This window comes from Pleuronectes platessa, chromosome 20 (assembly GCF_947347685.1).
Source record: "Pleuronectes platessa chromosome 20, fPlePla1.1, whole genome shotgun sequence".
Lineage (NCBI taxonomy): Eukaryota > Metazoa > Chordata > Actinopteri > Pleuronectiformes > Pleuronectidae > Pleuronectes > Pleuronectes platessa.
In genome coordinates, this window is record NC_070645.1 from 7,631,661 (window position 1) to 7,645,015 (window position 13,355).

The 13,355-nt window shown below is 42.7% G+C and overlaps 2 protein-coding genes across 2 annotated transcripts; both read left to right on the forward strand.

Moving 5' to 3' along the window:
• Window positions 1-652: 652 nt before the first annotated feature.
• Window positions 653-7,715, forward strand: hhatlb (hedgehog acyltransferase like, b). Its single transcript, XM_053412641.1, has 12 exons — window positions 653-820; window positions 2,451-2,581; window positions 3,796-3,863; window positions 3,950-4,063; window positions 5,041-5,235; window positions 5,358-5,567; window positions 5,978-6,149; window positions 6,262-6,406; window positions 6,503-6,538; window positions 6,626-6,827; window positions 7,046-7,187; window positions 7,278-7,715. The coding sequence occupies exons 2-12, from the start codon at window positions 2,476-2,478 to the stop codon at window positions 7,484-7,486; spliced, it is 1,599 nt and encodes a 532-aa protein (XP_053268616.1). The 5' UTR covers window positions 653-820; window positions 2,451-2,475; the 3' UTR covers window positions 7,487-7,715.
• A 1,678-nt stretch (window positions 7,716-9,393) lies between these two features.
• Window positions 9,394-12,873, forward strand: klhl40b (kelch-like family member 40b). Its single transcript, XM_053412340.1, has 6 exons — window positions 9,394-10,602; window positions 11,094-11,254; window positions 11,329-11,436; window positions 11,527-11,712; window positions 12,254-12,403; window positions 12,762-12,873. Exons 1-6 carry the CDS (start codon window positions 9,469-9,471, stop codon window positions 12,871-12,873), a joined length of 1,851 nt encoding a protein of 616 aa, XP_053268315.1. The 5' UTR covers window positions 9,394-9,468.
• The last annotated feature ends 482 nt before the right edge of the window (window positions 12,874-13,355 follow it).

The following is a 13,355-nucleotide window of genomic DNA, read 5'->3' on the forward strand; positions in this document are numbered from 1 at the left end:
ATGGTCAAGGTTGGCCCAAAACACTTTTTGCTTCTTTAACGCATTATCTAAAAAGAGAGAGAATCCTTTTCATTTTGGCACAAATATTCACTTAGGCTCATAAATGAACTGATTAGATTTCAGTGGTTAAAGGTCAAAGGTCGAAACCACAGGTTGGTGGAGACAGACAACCGCAGGGCAGCCTTACAGTCATATGTAGGCTTCCGTCGTGGTCCACCCCCCCACATGGAGTGCACTTTGTACTTTGTGATGCATCGTTGTGCAGCTGTCGAATGTGAATCATGGATGTTTGGTTACAGCTCAAAATCACAGCAGGCTTATACCCTCCCAAAACAGATCTGGCAGCCAGGAATATGGAAAATGGCAACGAGAGGAAAAAGAGAGAGGAGGTCTTAAAACGTAAAAGTGTGATACAGAACATGATATGTTACAAATCATTCTACACACAATAGACTGCTGCTTCATTATTTCAGGAGGTGTAGGATATCTTAAACCAGCCCAGATCAGATACCCTGGTGCTGTGATGTCGTTGTCCTGCTTATACCCCATTAAACTGATTTAGCAGTCGTGCTGTTCCACCCCCTCTGTGTCAGTGGTCAAAGTATAAATACATCATTTCACCTTTAACCGGTGGCAGCTCCCTCTCCGGGAGTCAGAGGGACCCGCAGCCTGGCCTGCGCCCTGTGGATGCACAGCAGCTCTGAAAGTTGACATTTTGTTACGTGTTTTGTCGAACACGTTGCTTTAACCTTCTGAGACAAATTGAGAAAGATTTTGTTCTACAGCGACTTCTTCTGGGCCTACGATTGTTGCGTTCAAGGTCAGTATCACAACAGGTGCTGCAGGGGACAAGCTTGAAGTGCAGGACCGTGTGGCATTTCAACAGCAGGGATCTCCGCCACACATTGTGACGGGGGAACAGGGCTTTTAATGTGGCTCATAATTTAGTTCATATTGGTGAGTTCCGGCTGCCGTGCTACAGAAACATGAAAGTAATCTTCAGTTTCTGCATCACAAAGCGGTTTATTGTTGTTTTTCAGCATTGAACGCAAACTTAAGCAACAGAATCAGCTCACAGGAGAGAAGCAGTTTGGTTAAAAATAGCAGGCAGCTGTACTTTGTCTTCACGGCTCTGAATTCTAATCAATGGAAACTTGCCCATTTGCCCTCCACTGTTCTCTCCTTGATATACGTCTATAACTGAGTCTCTAACATATAAGATAACACTTCTTTGGGTCCAAAGATGCATCAATGTGAAGACAGTCAAAAAGTACATTTACTCAAGTGAAGTATTTAAAGGCAATTTGGATGTTATCTATTTGATCATTCAAATTTAATGCTACTTAATTGTGTTGTCACAGTTTACGATGCAACATTTATCTGCCAGTTGTGGTCATTACTTTGCAGATAAAGTTTTTACGTATGAAATCTTTGTTTTGCTGAAATGTTGCAGATCAAACAAATAAAACGTGATTAAAATGAGGAGCAGCTCAACCAAATATAAAATGAAAATGCAGCTTTTCTCATGTGATTATAGAAAATTATAAAACATTCTTCTGCGTCCTCATCAGCAAAAAGTATCAAAGTTAGTTAGTAGATGCATGAAATTATTATTTCAGAAAATTACACAAATATTACATTGCATTGTGTACGGATATAATTACTTCTTGTTGTCATATTTCAGTGCAACATTATATTTACAATTACACTTCAGTTTAATAGTAAAGCACTTGCATTTGCTTTCTCTCTAAAATACTTTTGATCCAATGACTGAACGATCATAGCCAATAACACTTCCTACCACAGAGTACTTGAATTTCTGATACTTTATTTTGATATTGTTTCTTCTGGGTTTACACTTTAAACGATTGAACTCGATTAAACGATATGTGAATGTGGAGGAGGAGGTGGTGGTGGTGGTGGTGGGGGGGGGGGGGGGGGGGGCTGGGAGGGCAGCTTCACCTGCACCACAGAGGATCAATCAGCACAGGTGAGAGCTGTTAGCTGAAAAGACTGGGAAACACTCAGGAAGTCAGACCCACTGGACTGAAGGACACTCTCGGACTCACAGAGACAGTCACAGAGACACAAACCCAGAAAGGACTGAGCGGGGAACCTAGACCCTTTAAGTTAGTTAATTTATGTTTGTTCACATGTGGGTGTGGGGTGTGTAAATAAAGTATGCCACGTGGCCCGGTCTACTGCTACAGTGGTTGAGAAGTTTTTGCATCATCATTAAAGTCCTTCAGTCCATGTCTTCTATTTTACTTTTGAACACTTGAACACTGCAGGTTCAGGTCTTTATAATGGCCCCCCCCCTCCCCTGATGTTGTGTAAGTGTAAGAATGAGAAACATGAACAGGTGCAGCAGGTGACAATGGGGACGAGCTGTCATCTCAGCTGTGAAACCTGTTTTTATTGTTGACTGTAGTTTCTGTCGTTGTGTTCAGGACATCGAAGCTTCTTCCTGTCACTATGGGGATCAAATCCGCTCTACCCAGATATGAGATCTACTTCTACAACACGGTGCTGTGTCTGGCCATGGTCTGGGCAGCCGGCTGGATCTTTGAGGTGTCCAGCTGTGAGTACGAGGAGGCGCACACACACACACACACACACACACACACACACACACACACACACACACACACACACACACACACACACACACACACACACACACACACACACACACACACACACACACACACACACACACACACACACACACACACACACACACCAGTCTTTTGTAGCTGATTAGTCTGTCTCGGAGTCCAACCACTTGTGCTGAAGCTTTATTAAAAGGTTGCCAATTTATTCCGAAGAGGTCAACAGAGAAATAACATTAAAGTATTTTGGCACTTGCCTTGAATATAATCACGAGAGCTCAGAACACTTGCACACATGTCTTAAACCTGTGCTCCGGATGATGCAGAGCCGAGCTTTGTTATCAATGTTTAGTAGATTTTTACTTCTTATCAACACAGGTAACAAAACAACAGATTCCTCATAAAACAACACATGCGCCATGTAAACAATGCAGTCCAATAAACATTAATATTTCTTTTGAGGGAGCTGTCTTCCACATTTACATACAGTCTGCGTTGTAAATCATTTTTTATGTAATCAATGAAAAGAAACATGAATTTTCAAATTTGCACAAACTGCGTTATGAGAAAAGTTCAAATTTATCAGATATTAAATACCGTCCTTATTGTGTCAGGGTAACATCATAACTGTGCCCACATAGCAAACTTGTTTTGGGCCACTGCATGCTCAGATGTTTGTCTGGGCCACAAGGAGGCCAGAGCTGCCCCATCATTGCCTGAAGTTGTATTATTGGGTTGTAATCCTCAACGCTCTAAATGTAGACGAGAGCCGCAAATCTGCAACGCATCGAAAAAACAAGGAGCGTTAGTTTAACTTGTTAAGTTAGAGCTCAAGCCTCCTGTTGTACACACAGACATCACAATCGGCAGTGTGCAAACAGTACAGGGGCTGTGTCACTGTGTGAGTGAAGAGCTATGCAGACCACGCAGAGATCAAGTGTCAGTATTAATACACACAAACCAGAGGAAGAAAATAGGTCCTGTGTTGCTGCTGCATATTGTGTGTTTCACTGTCACTGTAACAACACATGGACTCAAGGTCAAGACGATTCTTAAAGTCCAGTGACACAAAATGTAAATGTGTGTGTGCCTGGTTTGTTTCAGAATATAGTTTCCAGTCAAATGTCATTCATTAAATCTAGAATAAATTCCTCTCATCTTATTTTGTCTTTTCATATTCCAGCCAACGCAAACAGGAAGTCATTCAAAACCAGCGTGAAACCAGGATGGTACTATTTCGGGAGGAAAATGGTGAGAGAACAGTCAGATTTATTTTTAAAAAAAAATTTTGTTCTGTTATTCTAATTTTTACTTTTCTGTCCCTGACCACTCTGCAGGAAACAGCTGATTTCGAGTGGATGATGTGGTTTTCCACGTTCAGAGCGCACATCCTGTTCGCCCTGTCGGGTCACGTGCTGTTTGCCAAGATCTGCTCCATGCTGGCTCCTCAGGTGCTTCTCAGGATGAAATGATGCATTTATTGAGCTTCTAAAAAGGGATGATGAGGTAAAAGAGGGAAAGACCTGAACCACTATAAAATTAGGTGGAGGAGACGATCATGTCAGTTGCCGCAATTAATTCATCTCATACTATGCTGTTATTTTGCAAACTTGATTTGAAATCCACTTTGTCACAATTCACACAAGTGGCTTTTAATATCAACTAAAGCTAAAGCGCAGATGATGAACAGGACCAGGTGGAAAGAAAACACAGCCAATGGAGGGATGTGAGTTTAGCTGAAGAATGAAAGAGGCAGAGCAATAAACTGAAACGTAGATCCATATTTAAAAAGACCAGTTATATCACTCAAGTGAAAGTGAATTCCTTAGAAACTGTTTTGTCACTTTGTCTGCACTGATTACAAAGAAATATGAATTAACTGGTCAATGAAAACACTAAAATCATTGAAAATAAGGAACATTCAATGAAATGGAAGCGGAATTTGTATTTAAATCATATACAATATTCTTTAATGCTCCAAATGATCATTCAAAAATTAAAACATCAGTGAAATCAGTTTGCTTTTCTTTTTGGCTCAGTCATTTAATCAAAGTAGTTATTATTTTTATTATAGAAAAGATAGACGTTCGTAGAATTACTAGAGATCTAACTTGCCTATATGAGGAAATACTATATCGAGGAACATGAGCTTATTGTTCACTCATTCTGAATATGCCTGGGTGTATTACAATTTTTTTTAAAGAATATTTGCAAGGACACAACGATACACTGGATATTCTGAGGTTGTACAAATTTATGAACCCCTTGTTGTTCATAAAGAAAACATGGCCGCATAATAAACTGGCCTCAAGGGGGCACTTTTCAGTTCTTCTGGCTAAACACTGAAACGGTTCAGATTTTATCGGACAAATTCCAAAGCTGCATCATTGGACTGATTAAGAGACGTGTGCTTTCTGCCCTCTCACAGTACAGGTCCTTGGTGTACATGGTGTATGGAGTCCTGGCCGTGTGGACCAGTATGGGCTGGACCTACTTGACCCTCACCCTGTCCCACTGCATCCTGCTCTACAGCATCTCCCTGGTGAAAATCCGCTGGCTCTGCTTCGTCACTGGTCTCTGTACCCTCGCCACGTTCAAGTGTGAGCCCTTCGTGTCCTGGCAGGTGAAGCGCTGCACACACATCTGGGGAGAGGACACATGAGGGAGCAGCTGATGAAAAGTTTTTAAAAAAACACGAAAAGCACCTGGTTCTTTTCTTTATTCTCCGTTGCCCTTGTTTCACAGGCTGGGTTTGTGTACGGTGACTTTGAGCTGCGCCACGTTCTCTTCTATGGAGGTTGTGGGTTCACCATCATGCGCTGTATGAGCTTTGCCCTGGAGAACTGTGAAAGGAAAGATGGAAACTACAGCATCCTGGAGCTGCTCAAGTACAACTTCTACCTCCCCTTCTTCTATTTCGGGCCCATCATGACCTTTGATAAATTTCATATTCAAGTAAGTCAATCTAAGGCCTCATTACTCATCTCAGTCAGTCTGCAGCTCACAACTGATTCAGCTTGTTTTCCCATAGAACAAAACAATGTTTATTTATGATCCAAGGTCATAAGATTGTGATGGATTCCCCCATTTTATTTAAATATTTTATAAAATTTTTGTAAATAATCTTAGCCTCATGACCCCCTCACTAGGGGATCCGGACCCCTAGTTTGGAAACCACTGTTCTAGAGGAGGCTTCAATGTTTCCAGATGTATAATTGACAGGTTCTCTTCTGGTCAGTTAATAAACATGAGAATTATTATATAATTTAATACAATTAATCAGTTCCCCTTCCCTCGATGTAATCTGTACACTTTGAGTTATAGGTTGCAGGTGAGTTGAGACATGTGTCTGCTGCCCCCTGCAGGCAAACAAGTCAGCTCTGACCAGGAAGGAGTGGGAAATGTGGAACATCCGTCGGCAGGGCCTGATCCACCTGGGGGTCATCATCGGAGTGGACGTCCTCTTCCACTTCATGTACATCCTCACCATCCCCGCCGACATGAAGCTGCTCAAACACCTCTCCGACTGGGCCCTAGGTCTGAAACACCTCCTGGAAATATATTCAAAGTGAATTAAACTGTATTTTTCCACAAATATTGTGCTGTTCTTAGTGTAATGCAGGATTGATTTGTTTCCAATCATTTCCAGTGGGCCTGGCATACTTTAACTTGGTGTATGACTGGGTGAAAGCAGCCGTCATGTTCGGAGTCATCAGCACAGTTTCAAGACTGGATCATCTGGACCCTCCCAAGCCGCCAAAATGCATCACTATGCTCTATATGTTCTCTGAGACGTGAGTTCAGAATACAAAGCTTGATTTGAACTGGCACATTACACTCATGATGTATTATTAATACTAAACCTGATCTTTCATTTTCCCTTTTCGTAGCCACTTTGACAGAGGAATCAATGACTGGCTGTGCAAGTGAGTGTCCCTCAGAGAATGATTTAAAATGAAAGTGTTGTTTCTCCTGTGACGTGTTGGGCATTGTGATATGTTTGCTGTCCACAGGTATGTGTACGATCACCTGGGGGGAAAGCACGACAACGTGGTGGAGGAGCTGGTGGCTTCGCTGTGCACCTTCGGCGTCACCGCGCTCTGGCTGGGCCCCTGCTGGGTGGTGCTGCTCTGGGCCTTCTTCAACTGCTTCGGCCTCAACTTTGAGCTGTGGACGGCCAAATTCTTCTCCATGGAGCCTTTTGCTTCTTTGGAGGTGGGGTCATATATCAGAGAGCATATTGACAGTTAGCGAAAAAAATTAAAGAGGTTTCTTGATAATCCTGGCAGCAGGGAGATAATACCTTCAGAGAGAAATCTTATTTGATCTGTAACAGTTGGATCAAACAGGATTTGACAACTGTCTTCACATGGTCCTCATCAATCAAATATATTGTATGTGTTAGTTCATTATTTCTTTTATGTATTGTACAGATGTCGATGACGGAAGCAATGTCCCGCAGAATCAGAGCCGTTGCCAATACTTTTAACTTCTGGTGCATCGTCCTGTTCAACATCCTGGCACTGAACAGTTTGGACTTCGCCAAATTAGTCGCCAAACGTCTGCTTCTCAAAGGTGATTCTTTCTTTGTATTCGTTGAAGAAGGTTTCATTTCACCCACGGGCTCTTTCAATAAACAATCTGTGCGTCTCCTCTCCCTCACAGGTTTCCCCATAACCACCATCATTGTCATGTTCATGACCTACTGCCTGATTCAGGTGATAAAGGAGAGAGAAAGAAAGCAGGCCCTCATCGATGATCCTGATCCTCTTCCTCCGGCCCCAGTTCCCACCACCACCACCTTGACCAGTGCTGCAGCCACACCTGCCGCTGCTCAGCCCGTTGCTGATCCCAGCAAGGAAAAAGCAGAGTAGATATCTGATGTTCGTCAGATAATGAAGGATGAAGCAGCCAAAAGTATTATTAAAGTTTAGTAATGTCAAACAACTTTAACTGTAAATATGTTTGCCATCATTTTCGCTGTATTTATAACTCAAATTGATCAAAATGAATATCGATGAAAGACAATCACATTTGATATCTTGTCATATTAAACTGGTCCACGACACCTTAGGGAAGTTAAAATTTAATGAGATCTGAAAAAGCTGCATTGAGTGTTAATACACAAAAATAAACTTTGATTTGTCACGTTTTGTGTCTCTTCTGACCTTTCCACTGGATCTGTTTGAATACGAATGACCCAGAGAAGCTTTTAACACCATCTGAGTCACTGTCGTGTCTCGCGGTCGTGGGTGTGAGGTATTTCTGCAGGATTACATCAGCAGTTTGTTTTGCGCCTCCACGCTGGAAACGGATTTGAAGAGCGTCCAGTTGGAGCAGCTGTGGTCACACTTGTGCCGCGTCACTGCCCGAGCCCTGAACAATGTGTAGTCAAAGATATTTAATGCTGTGAGAAGAGCAGAGATTCAGTTTTTACCCTGATTTCAGTGCTGCACATGGGATTTTATCAATCCGACAGGGGAATTTCTTTTAGCCGACCATACAAGAGAAGAGATTTTACACATGAAGATCAGTTTGTTTGTCGTGAGGCGTGCATGAACACTGCAGGTGTGTTGAGTCTTCCGTGGCTCTAGAGGACCTTTCCACAGTCTGAGGGAACAACCTTGATGAAGTCATTGAGGTTATTTTAGCTCGAGACTCCAAAGGGCTTAGAGGATGAGATGACGTCAGGTTGTATCATGGAAAGTGTTTACGCAGCTTGACCACCTCTGTCCTGCGAAGTAAAAACAGAGCAGCTACAGATTTTGTTAAGTAAAGATGAGAATCTGACTACTTTGTCATTTCTCTTTACCATAAATAATCATAAAGTGTATATATTATTAAAAAAAAACGTATGGAAAAAGGTAAATCTATCTATCTCTATAAATCCTCCAATACTTTAATACATTTTAATGATTTATTATAGTAATTCAATTCTGAAATCACAATGAGTATTAGTAACTTCCATATTTGCCCCGGACATTCTAAAGGTTTGATTTGTTCTAAACTACATCCTCACAAGTTGTAACAGAGTATTAGGCTCATATATAAGAAAAATAACAATGACTTCTTTCTCTAAATCTCTAAAAATATTTTTATATATATGTATAAAGATGTGAATTGTTCTTATTAGTAACCAAGTAAGTTGTTGGATAGGGTATTTGTCTATAATTAAAATTTTCTTTCTATCTTGATGTTGAAGGAAAGAGTGTAAAGTAATCCGCTTTTATCTTTCCTGCACTTTTTCTATTGAGGGACAACATAGTGGAGACTCAAATTGGAAACACCCCTTCAAATTTAGATAATGAATACAATTAATTCTGTAAATAATTAGTTTTCAGTAGTGATGTCGCAATGAGGGACATTTTGTCAAGTGTTTGTTTTGACAATGACATATTTTCACTTCAAAACAGCCGAGGCAGTGAAAAGCACCAGCTCAACGGTTTAAAGGGTTCAGTGTGTTGGATTTAGTGGCATCTGGTGGTGAAGCTGCATATTGCACCCAGCCTCGCCCTCCCCGTTAATTGTCAGCTGTCTGCGTGTGGGCGGATGGTCCTGGGGTCAGGGGATGGACAGGGAGGCTGAAGCAGGGATATTACGTTTCATGTTCCATAATGAAGCTCATAGCTACACAGCGAGCACCCAGTCTATAAATAACCGACCAGTTGGAGCTGGGTTGAAGGGTCTGAACAGCTGAGGAAGTGGGCTGCCCCCGTGTTCAGCTGGTGGGAGCTAATAGTAGACTGACTGTGCCTCTAAATCCTCTTTCCAGGCTAGAAACTAGACGTACAAGAAGCTCCACTCTTTGTTTGTTCGCAGCCCCTGAAAGGCTCCTCGCCCTCACCTGCCTGTAGAGATGGCTTTACCCATGAACCCCATGGACGAGCCCAGGGTGTACCAGCAGACGCTGCTCCAGGACGGCCTGTTCGAACTGCTGGAGAACGACAAGCTGGTCGACTGTGTGCTGAAGATTAAAGACAAGGAGTTCCCCTGCCACCGGCTGGTCCTGTGCGCCTGCAGCTCGTACTTCCGCTCCATCTTCCTGTCCGACCTGGACGAGAGCAAAAAGAAGGAGATCGTCCTGGAGGATGTGGAGCCTGGTGTCATGGGGCTGATCCTCAAGTACCTGTACACCTCGAAGATCAACGTGACAGAGCAAAACGTCCAGGACATCTTCGCCGTGGCCAACGTGTACCAGATCCCCTCGATTTTCACCGTGTGCGTCTCTTTCCTACAAAAGCGCTTGAGTCTCAGCAACTGTCTGGCGATCTTCCGACTCGGCCTGATGCTGGAGTGCCCCAGGCTGGCGGTCTCTGCCCGGAACTACGCCTGCGAGCGTTTCCAGCTCATCTCCAGGGACGAGGACTTCCTCCAGCTGCTCCCCAGTGAGCTGGCAGCAATTTTGGCCAACGACAACCTGAACGTAGAGACAGAGGAGGCCGTATTTGAGACTCTGATGAACTGGGTGTCCCAGGACGTGGTGAGCAGAGAGAAGGAGCTGCCGGGTTTGCTGGACTGCGTTCGTTTGCGTCTGGTCAAAGAGGATTACCTGAAAGAAAAAGTGGAGAAGAACACGCTGATCTCTTCAAACGCTGAACTGCAGGAGAAGCTGCAGCTGGTTAAGGATGCTCACGCTGGGAAAATGCCAGAGATTAAAAAAATCAAGAAGGAAAGTGGTGAAGCAGAGAAAGATGGAGAGGGGGAGGTTAAAGAGGAGGAGGAGGAGGAGGAGGAAGCTCTTCTCCCTGGCATCCTGAATGATAACCTGAGGTTTGGCATGTTTGTCAGGAACTTGATCCTGATGGTGAACGACGCGGGGGCTGTGGCGTACGATCCGTCAGGGAACGACTGCTTCGTAGCTTCGCTCTCCACACAGATCCCCAAGAACCACACCAGCCTGGTCACCAGGGAGAACCAGGTGTTTGTGGCGGGAGGATTATTCCTGGACGAGCAGAACAAGGAGGATCCACTGTGCTCCTACTTCCTGCAGGTACGAGATATAAAGATCCGAATGAAGAAAAGTTGCAGTTAAATAAACTATTCTCTTGATATTTTATAAATAATACAATAAATAGATTGATGAAGTAATAAGGTGTGAAGTTTTACTCTCATTGCTTAAAATTCTAAATACGATGAAATAAAAACGATTGCATTAAATACTCATGATACCCAGATTGTACTAACCGGAATTTGCTAAAATCCGCAAAACTAATTTATTCGAAGTTTAAAAGACAACAGAATTGTGAGCCGTCCAAATACGGCAATCTGAAAACTCTTGACAAAGCTTCACTAAATAGGCTTAAACTGAATATATGTGATACTGTCGTCAATATTGTTGTTTACTAGGAAACATAAAAGAGAAAAGTTGATGTTAAAAGGTCTTAAGATGAGTATATAATGAGGTTGCACATGCACGACTTCTAGATGCATGTGTTCAAGTTTATAAGCCATGCTCAGATGTTTGTTCCCCCTGTGACCCAGTACGACCCGGTGAGTGCTGATTGGCTGGCGATGCCTCCTCTCCCGTCTCCCCGCTTCCTGTTCGGACTGGCCGAGGCGGAGAACTGCATCTTCGTGTTGGGAGGGAGGGAGCTGAAGGAGCAGGAGCACACGATGGACTCGGTTCTGGTCTACGACAGAATGTGAGTGCCAGTTATAAAACAAACCCTTCGATGAATTTAGTTAAATCCTAAAATACTGTATTTGACATTTACAGATCTTTTAAATGGGGTGAATCTGAGCCAATCCCGTACCCAGTTTATGGACATGCGACGATATCCCACAATGATCTTGTCTATGTGATCGGAGGAAAGGGGGACGACAAGTGAGGCTTTCAATAATTATCTCATTAACATTTCCCCCTTAAATAAATGCCACATAAAAGACAAACCTCAGTTCTCTCTCTCATGAACAGGAACTGTCTAAATAAGATTTGTTCATATGATGCCAAGAAGTTTGAATGGAAGGAGCTGCCACCCATGAAGACCCCACGCTCCTTATTCGGAGCCACCGTTCACAACAACAAAATCTTCGTGGCAGCAGGAGTCACGGACGACGGCCTGACAGACACCGTGGAAGTGTACGACATCGCCACCAAGAAGTAAGTTCATCCAACACACGTCAACATGGCTGACAAAGGTGAACGAGGATGTCTCATACAGCAGCTTAATCATACTCATGCAAAGATTTACAAAAGGAAAATATACAAATATAAAAAATAAGCAACCATATATTCAAGATATACGTTTTTCAAGTGAAAACAAGTAGAGATAACGCGAGTGCAAAGTGCAAACAGTGGCGGTGGGGAAAAGTGAGATATAGAATAATCTGAATATTGCACAGTGCATTTAAGTGGTATGATAAACAGTATAGTTATTGTATTGTTTTAAAGTGAACTGATGAATAAGATAAATAAATATTACACAGGGGAGACTTGGGAGAATTCCAAAAGAAAGGGAAAGTCACACAAAGATCTCAAACTTTTTATGTCCCCTTTTCTTTCAGTAACTTTGACTTGTACTTTATTTGGAGTTTTGTATTTTTGCGCATTAACATTAACCACTTTGTATAAAGGCTAAATGATCCTATTTCCCTCACTTGGATTCTCATCCACTACCTGTTTACGTGTTTTCACTTCCCAGGTGGTCAGACTTCGTACCGTTCCTCCAGGAACGTAGCTCCCTGAACCTGGTGTCTTTGGCCGGGACGCTGTACGCTGTGGGCGGGTTTGCGATGATGCCTCTGGAGGAGAGCGAGGAGCTGGTTCCCAAAGAGATGAACGACGTCTGGAGGTGGGTCACAGTCAAAGACACAGTTCTGGTAATCTGCACATTCATGCAGGGGATTATACTTGAAATATGTATCCTTCAAATATAATATTTTCACTCTGATTTACCAACCGATGCTAAAAACTATCACCTGCTATACTCTTCAATCTGTAACATAAACCTGCATGTTGAAATCAGTCTAATGTCTCAAGTATTTTAAGTACTTCAAACATAATTCTTATAGAAAGAGATTGTTATCTGCAGTGTTCAGTGTAATTTTTTACACAACACTATAATAAAATCCCACAGTGACACATTAAATCAAACCAGTCTGTCCTAACATTGCATCTTAAGACAAATGAATTCCTGTCGACCTCGTCAGGTACAATGAGTCGGAGAAGAAGTGGAACGGGATCCTCAGAGAGATCCAATACGCCTCGGGGGCCACTGTCCTGGGGGTCCGCCTCAACACACTGCGTCTCACCAAGATGTGAAACCCCCCCGCCGCCTCCTGTCTCACGGGAGAAATCAATGCTACAGTCCACAGCAGTTGCACAGTCCAAGGACAAGAAGAGTCACACCCAAGGTCACAATGACATCCAACACGAGCAATCATGTCGTGAATCAGCTTGTGTGTTCGGTGTTTGTTTTATTTTGTATAACACTGCTCCAGTTTGTGATTGTGGCCCGATTCTTGTAACGGACAAATTTCTTTTTTTAAATTTATAATTTTTTTTATGTGATTCAGCAAATGATTCAGCTTGTAAAACTGTAGACAATGTGTAGGTGTGCTGACATTTGTTGCACTGGATGGAATAAAATTGACATATTAAACTAATCTACCAAACCTGTCATGATAAACATGGAAAATGGGTTTCAACAAGACGCCGTGCATTCACCAACAGATGGCAGCAAAGTCACAAGTGCTTCAGGGAACAATTTCACTTTTTCTTTGCAGAAACAAAAACACAGCACA

Bases quoted from the DNA above. Each gene is read 5' to 3' on its own strand.
- klhl40b (XM_053412340.1), top strand. From the start codon at position 9,469: ATGGCTTTACCCATGAACCCCATGGACGAGCCCAGGGTGTACCAGCAG. The intron at 10,603-11,093 runs GTACGAGATATA...CCTGTGACCCAG, and splicing joins TGTGCTCCTACTTCCTGCAG to TACGACCCGGTGAGTGCTGA. The intron at 12,404-12,761 runs GTGGGTCACAGT...CGACCTCGTCAG, and splicing joins GAGATGAACGACGTCTGGAG to GTACAATGAGTCGGAGAAGA.
- hhatlb (XM_053412641.1), top strand. From the start codon at position 2,476: ATGGGGATCAAATCCGCTCTACCCAGATATGAGATCTACTTCTACAAC. The intron at 4,064-5,040 runs GTGCTTCTCAGG...GCCCTCTCACAG, and splicing joins GCTCCATGCTGGCTCCTCAG to TACAGGTCCTTGGTGTACAT. The intron at 6,828-7,045 runs GTGGGGTCATAT...TGTATTGTACAG, and splicing joins AGCCTTTTGCTTCTTTGGAG to ATGTCGATGACGGAAGCAAT.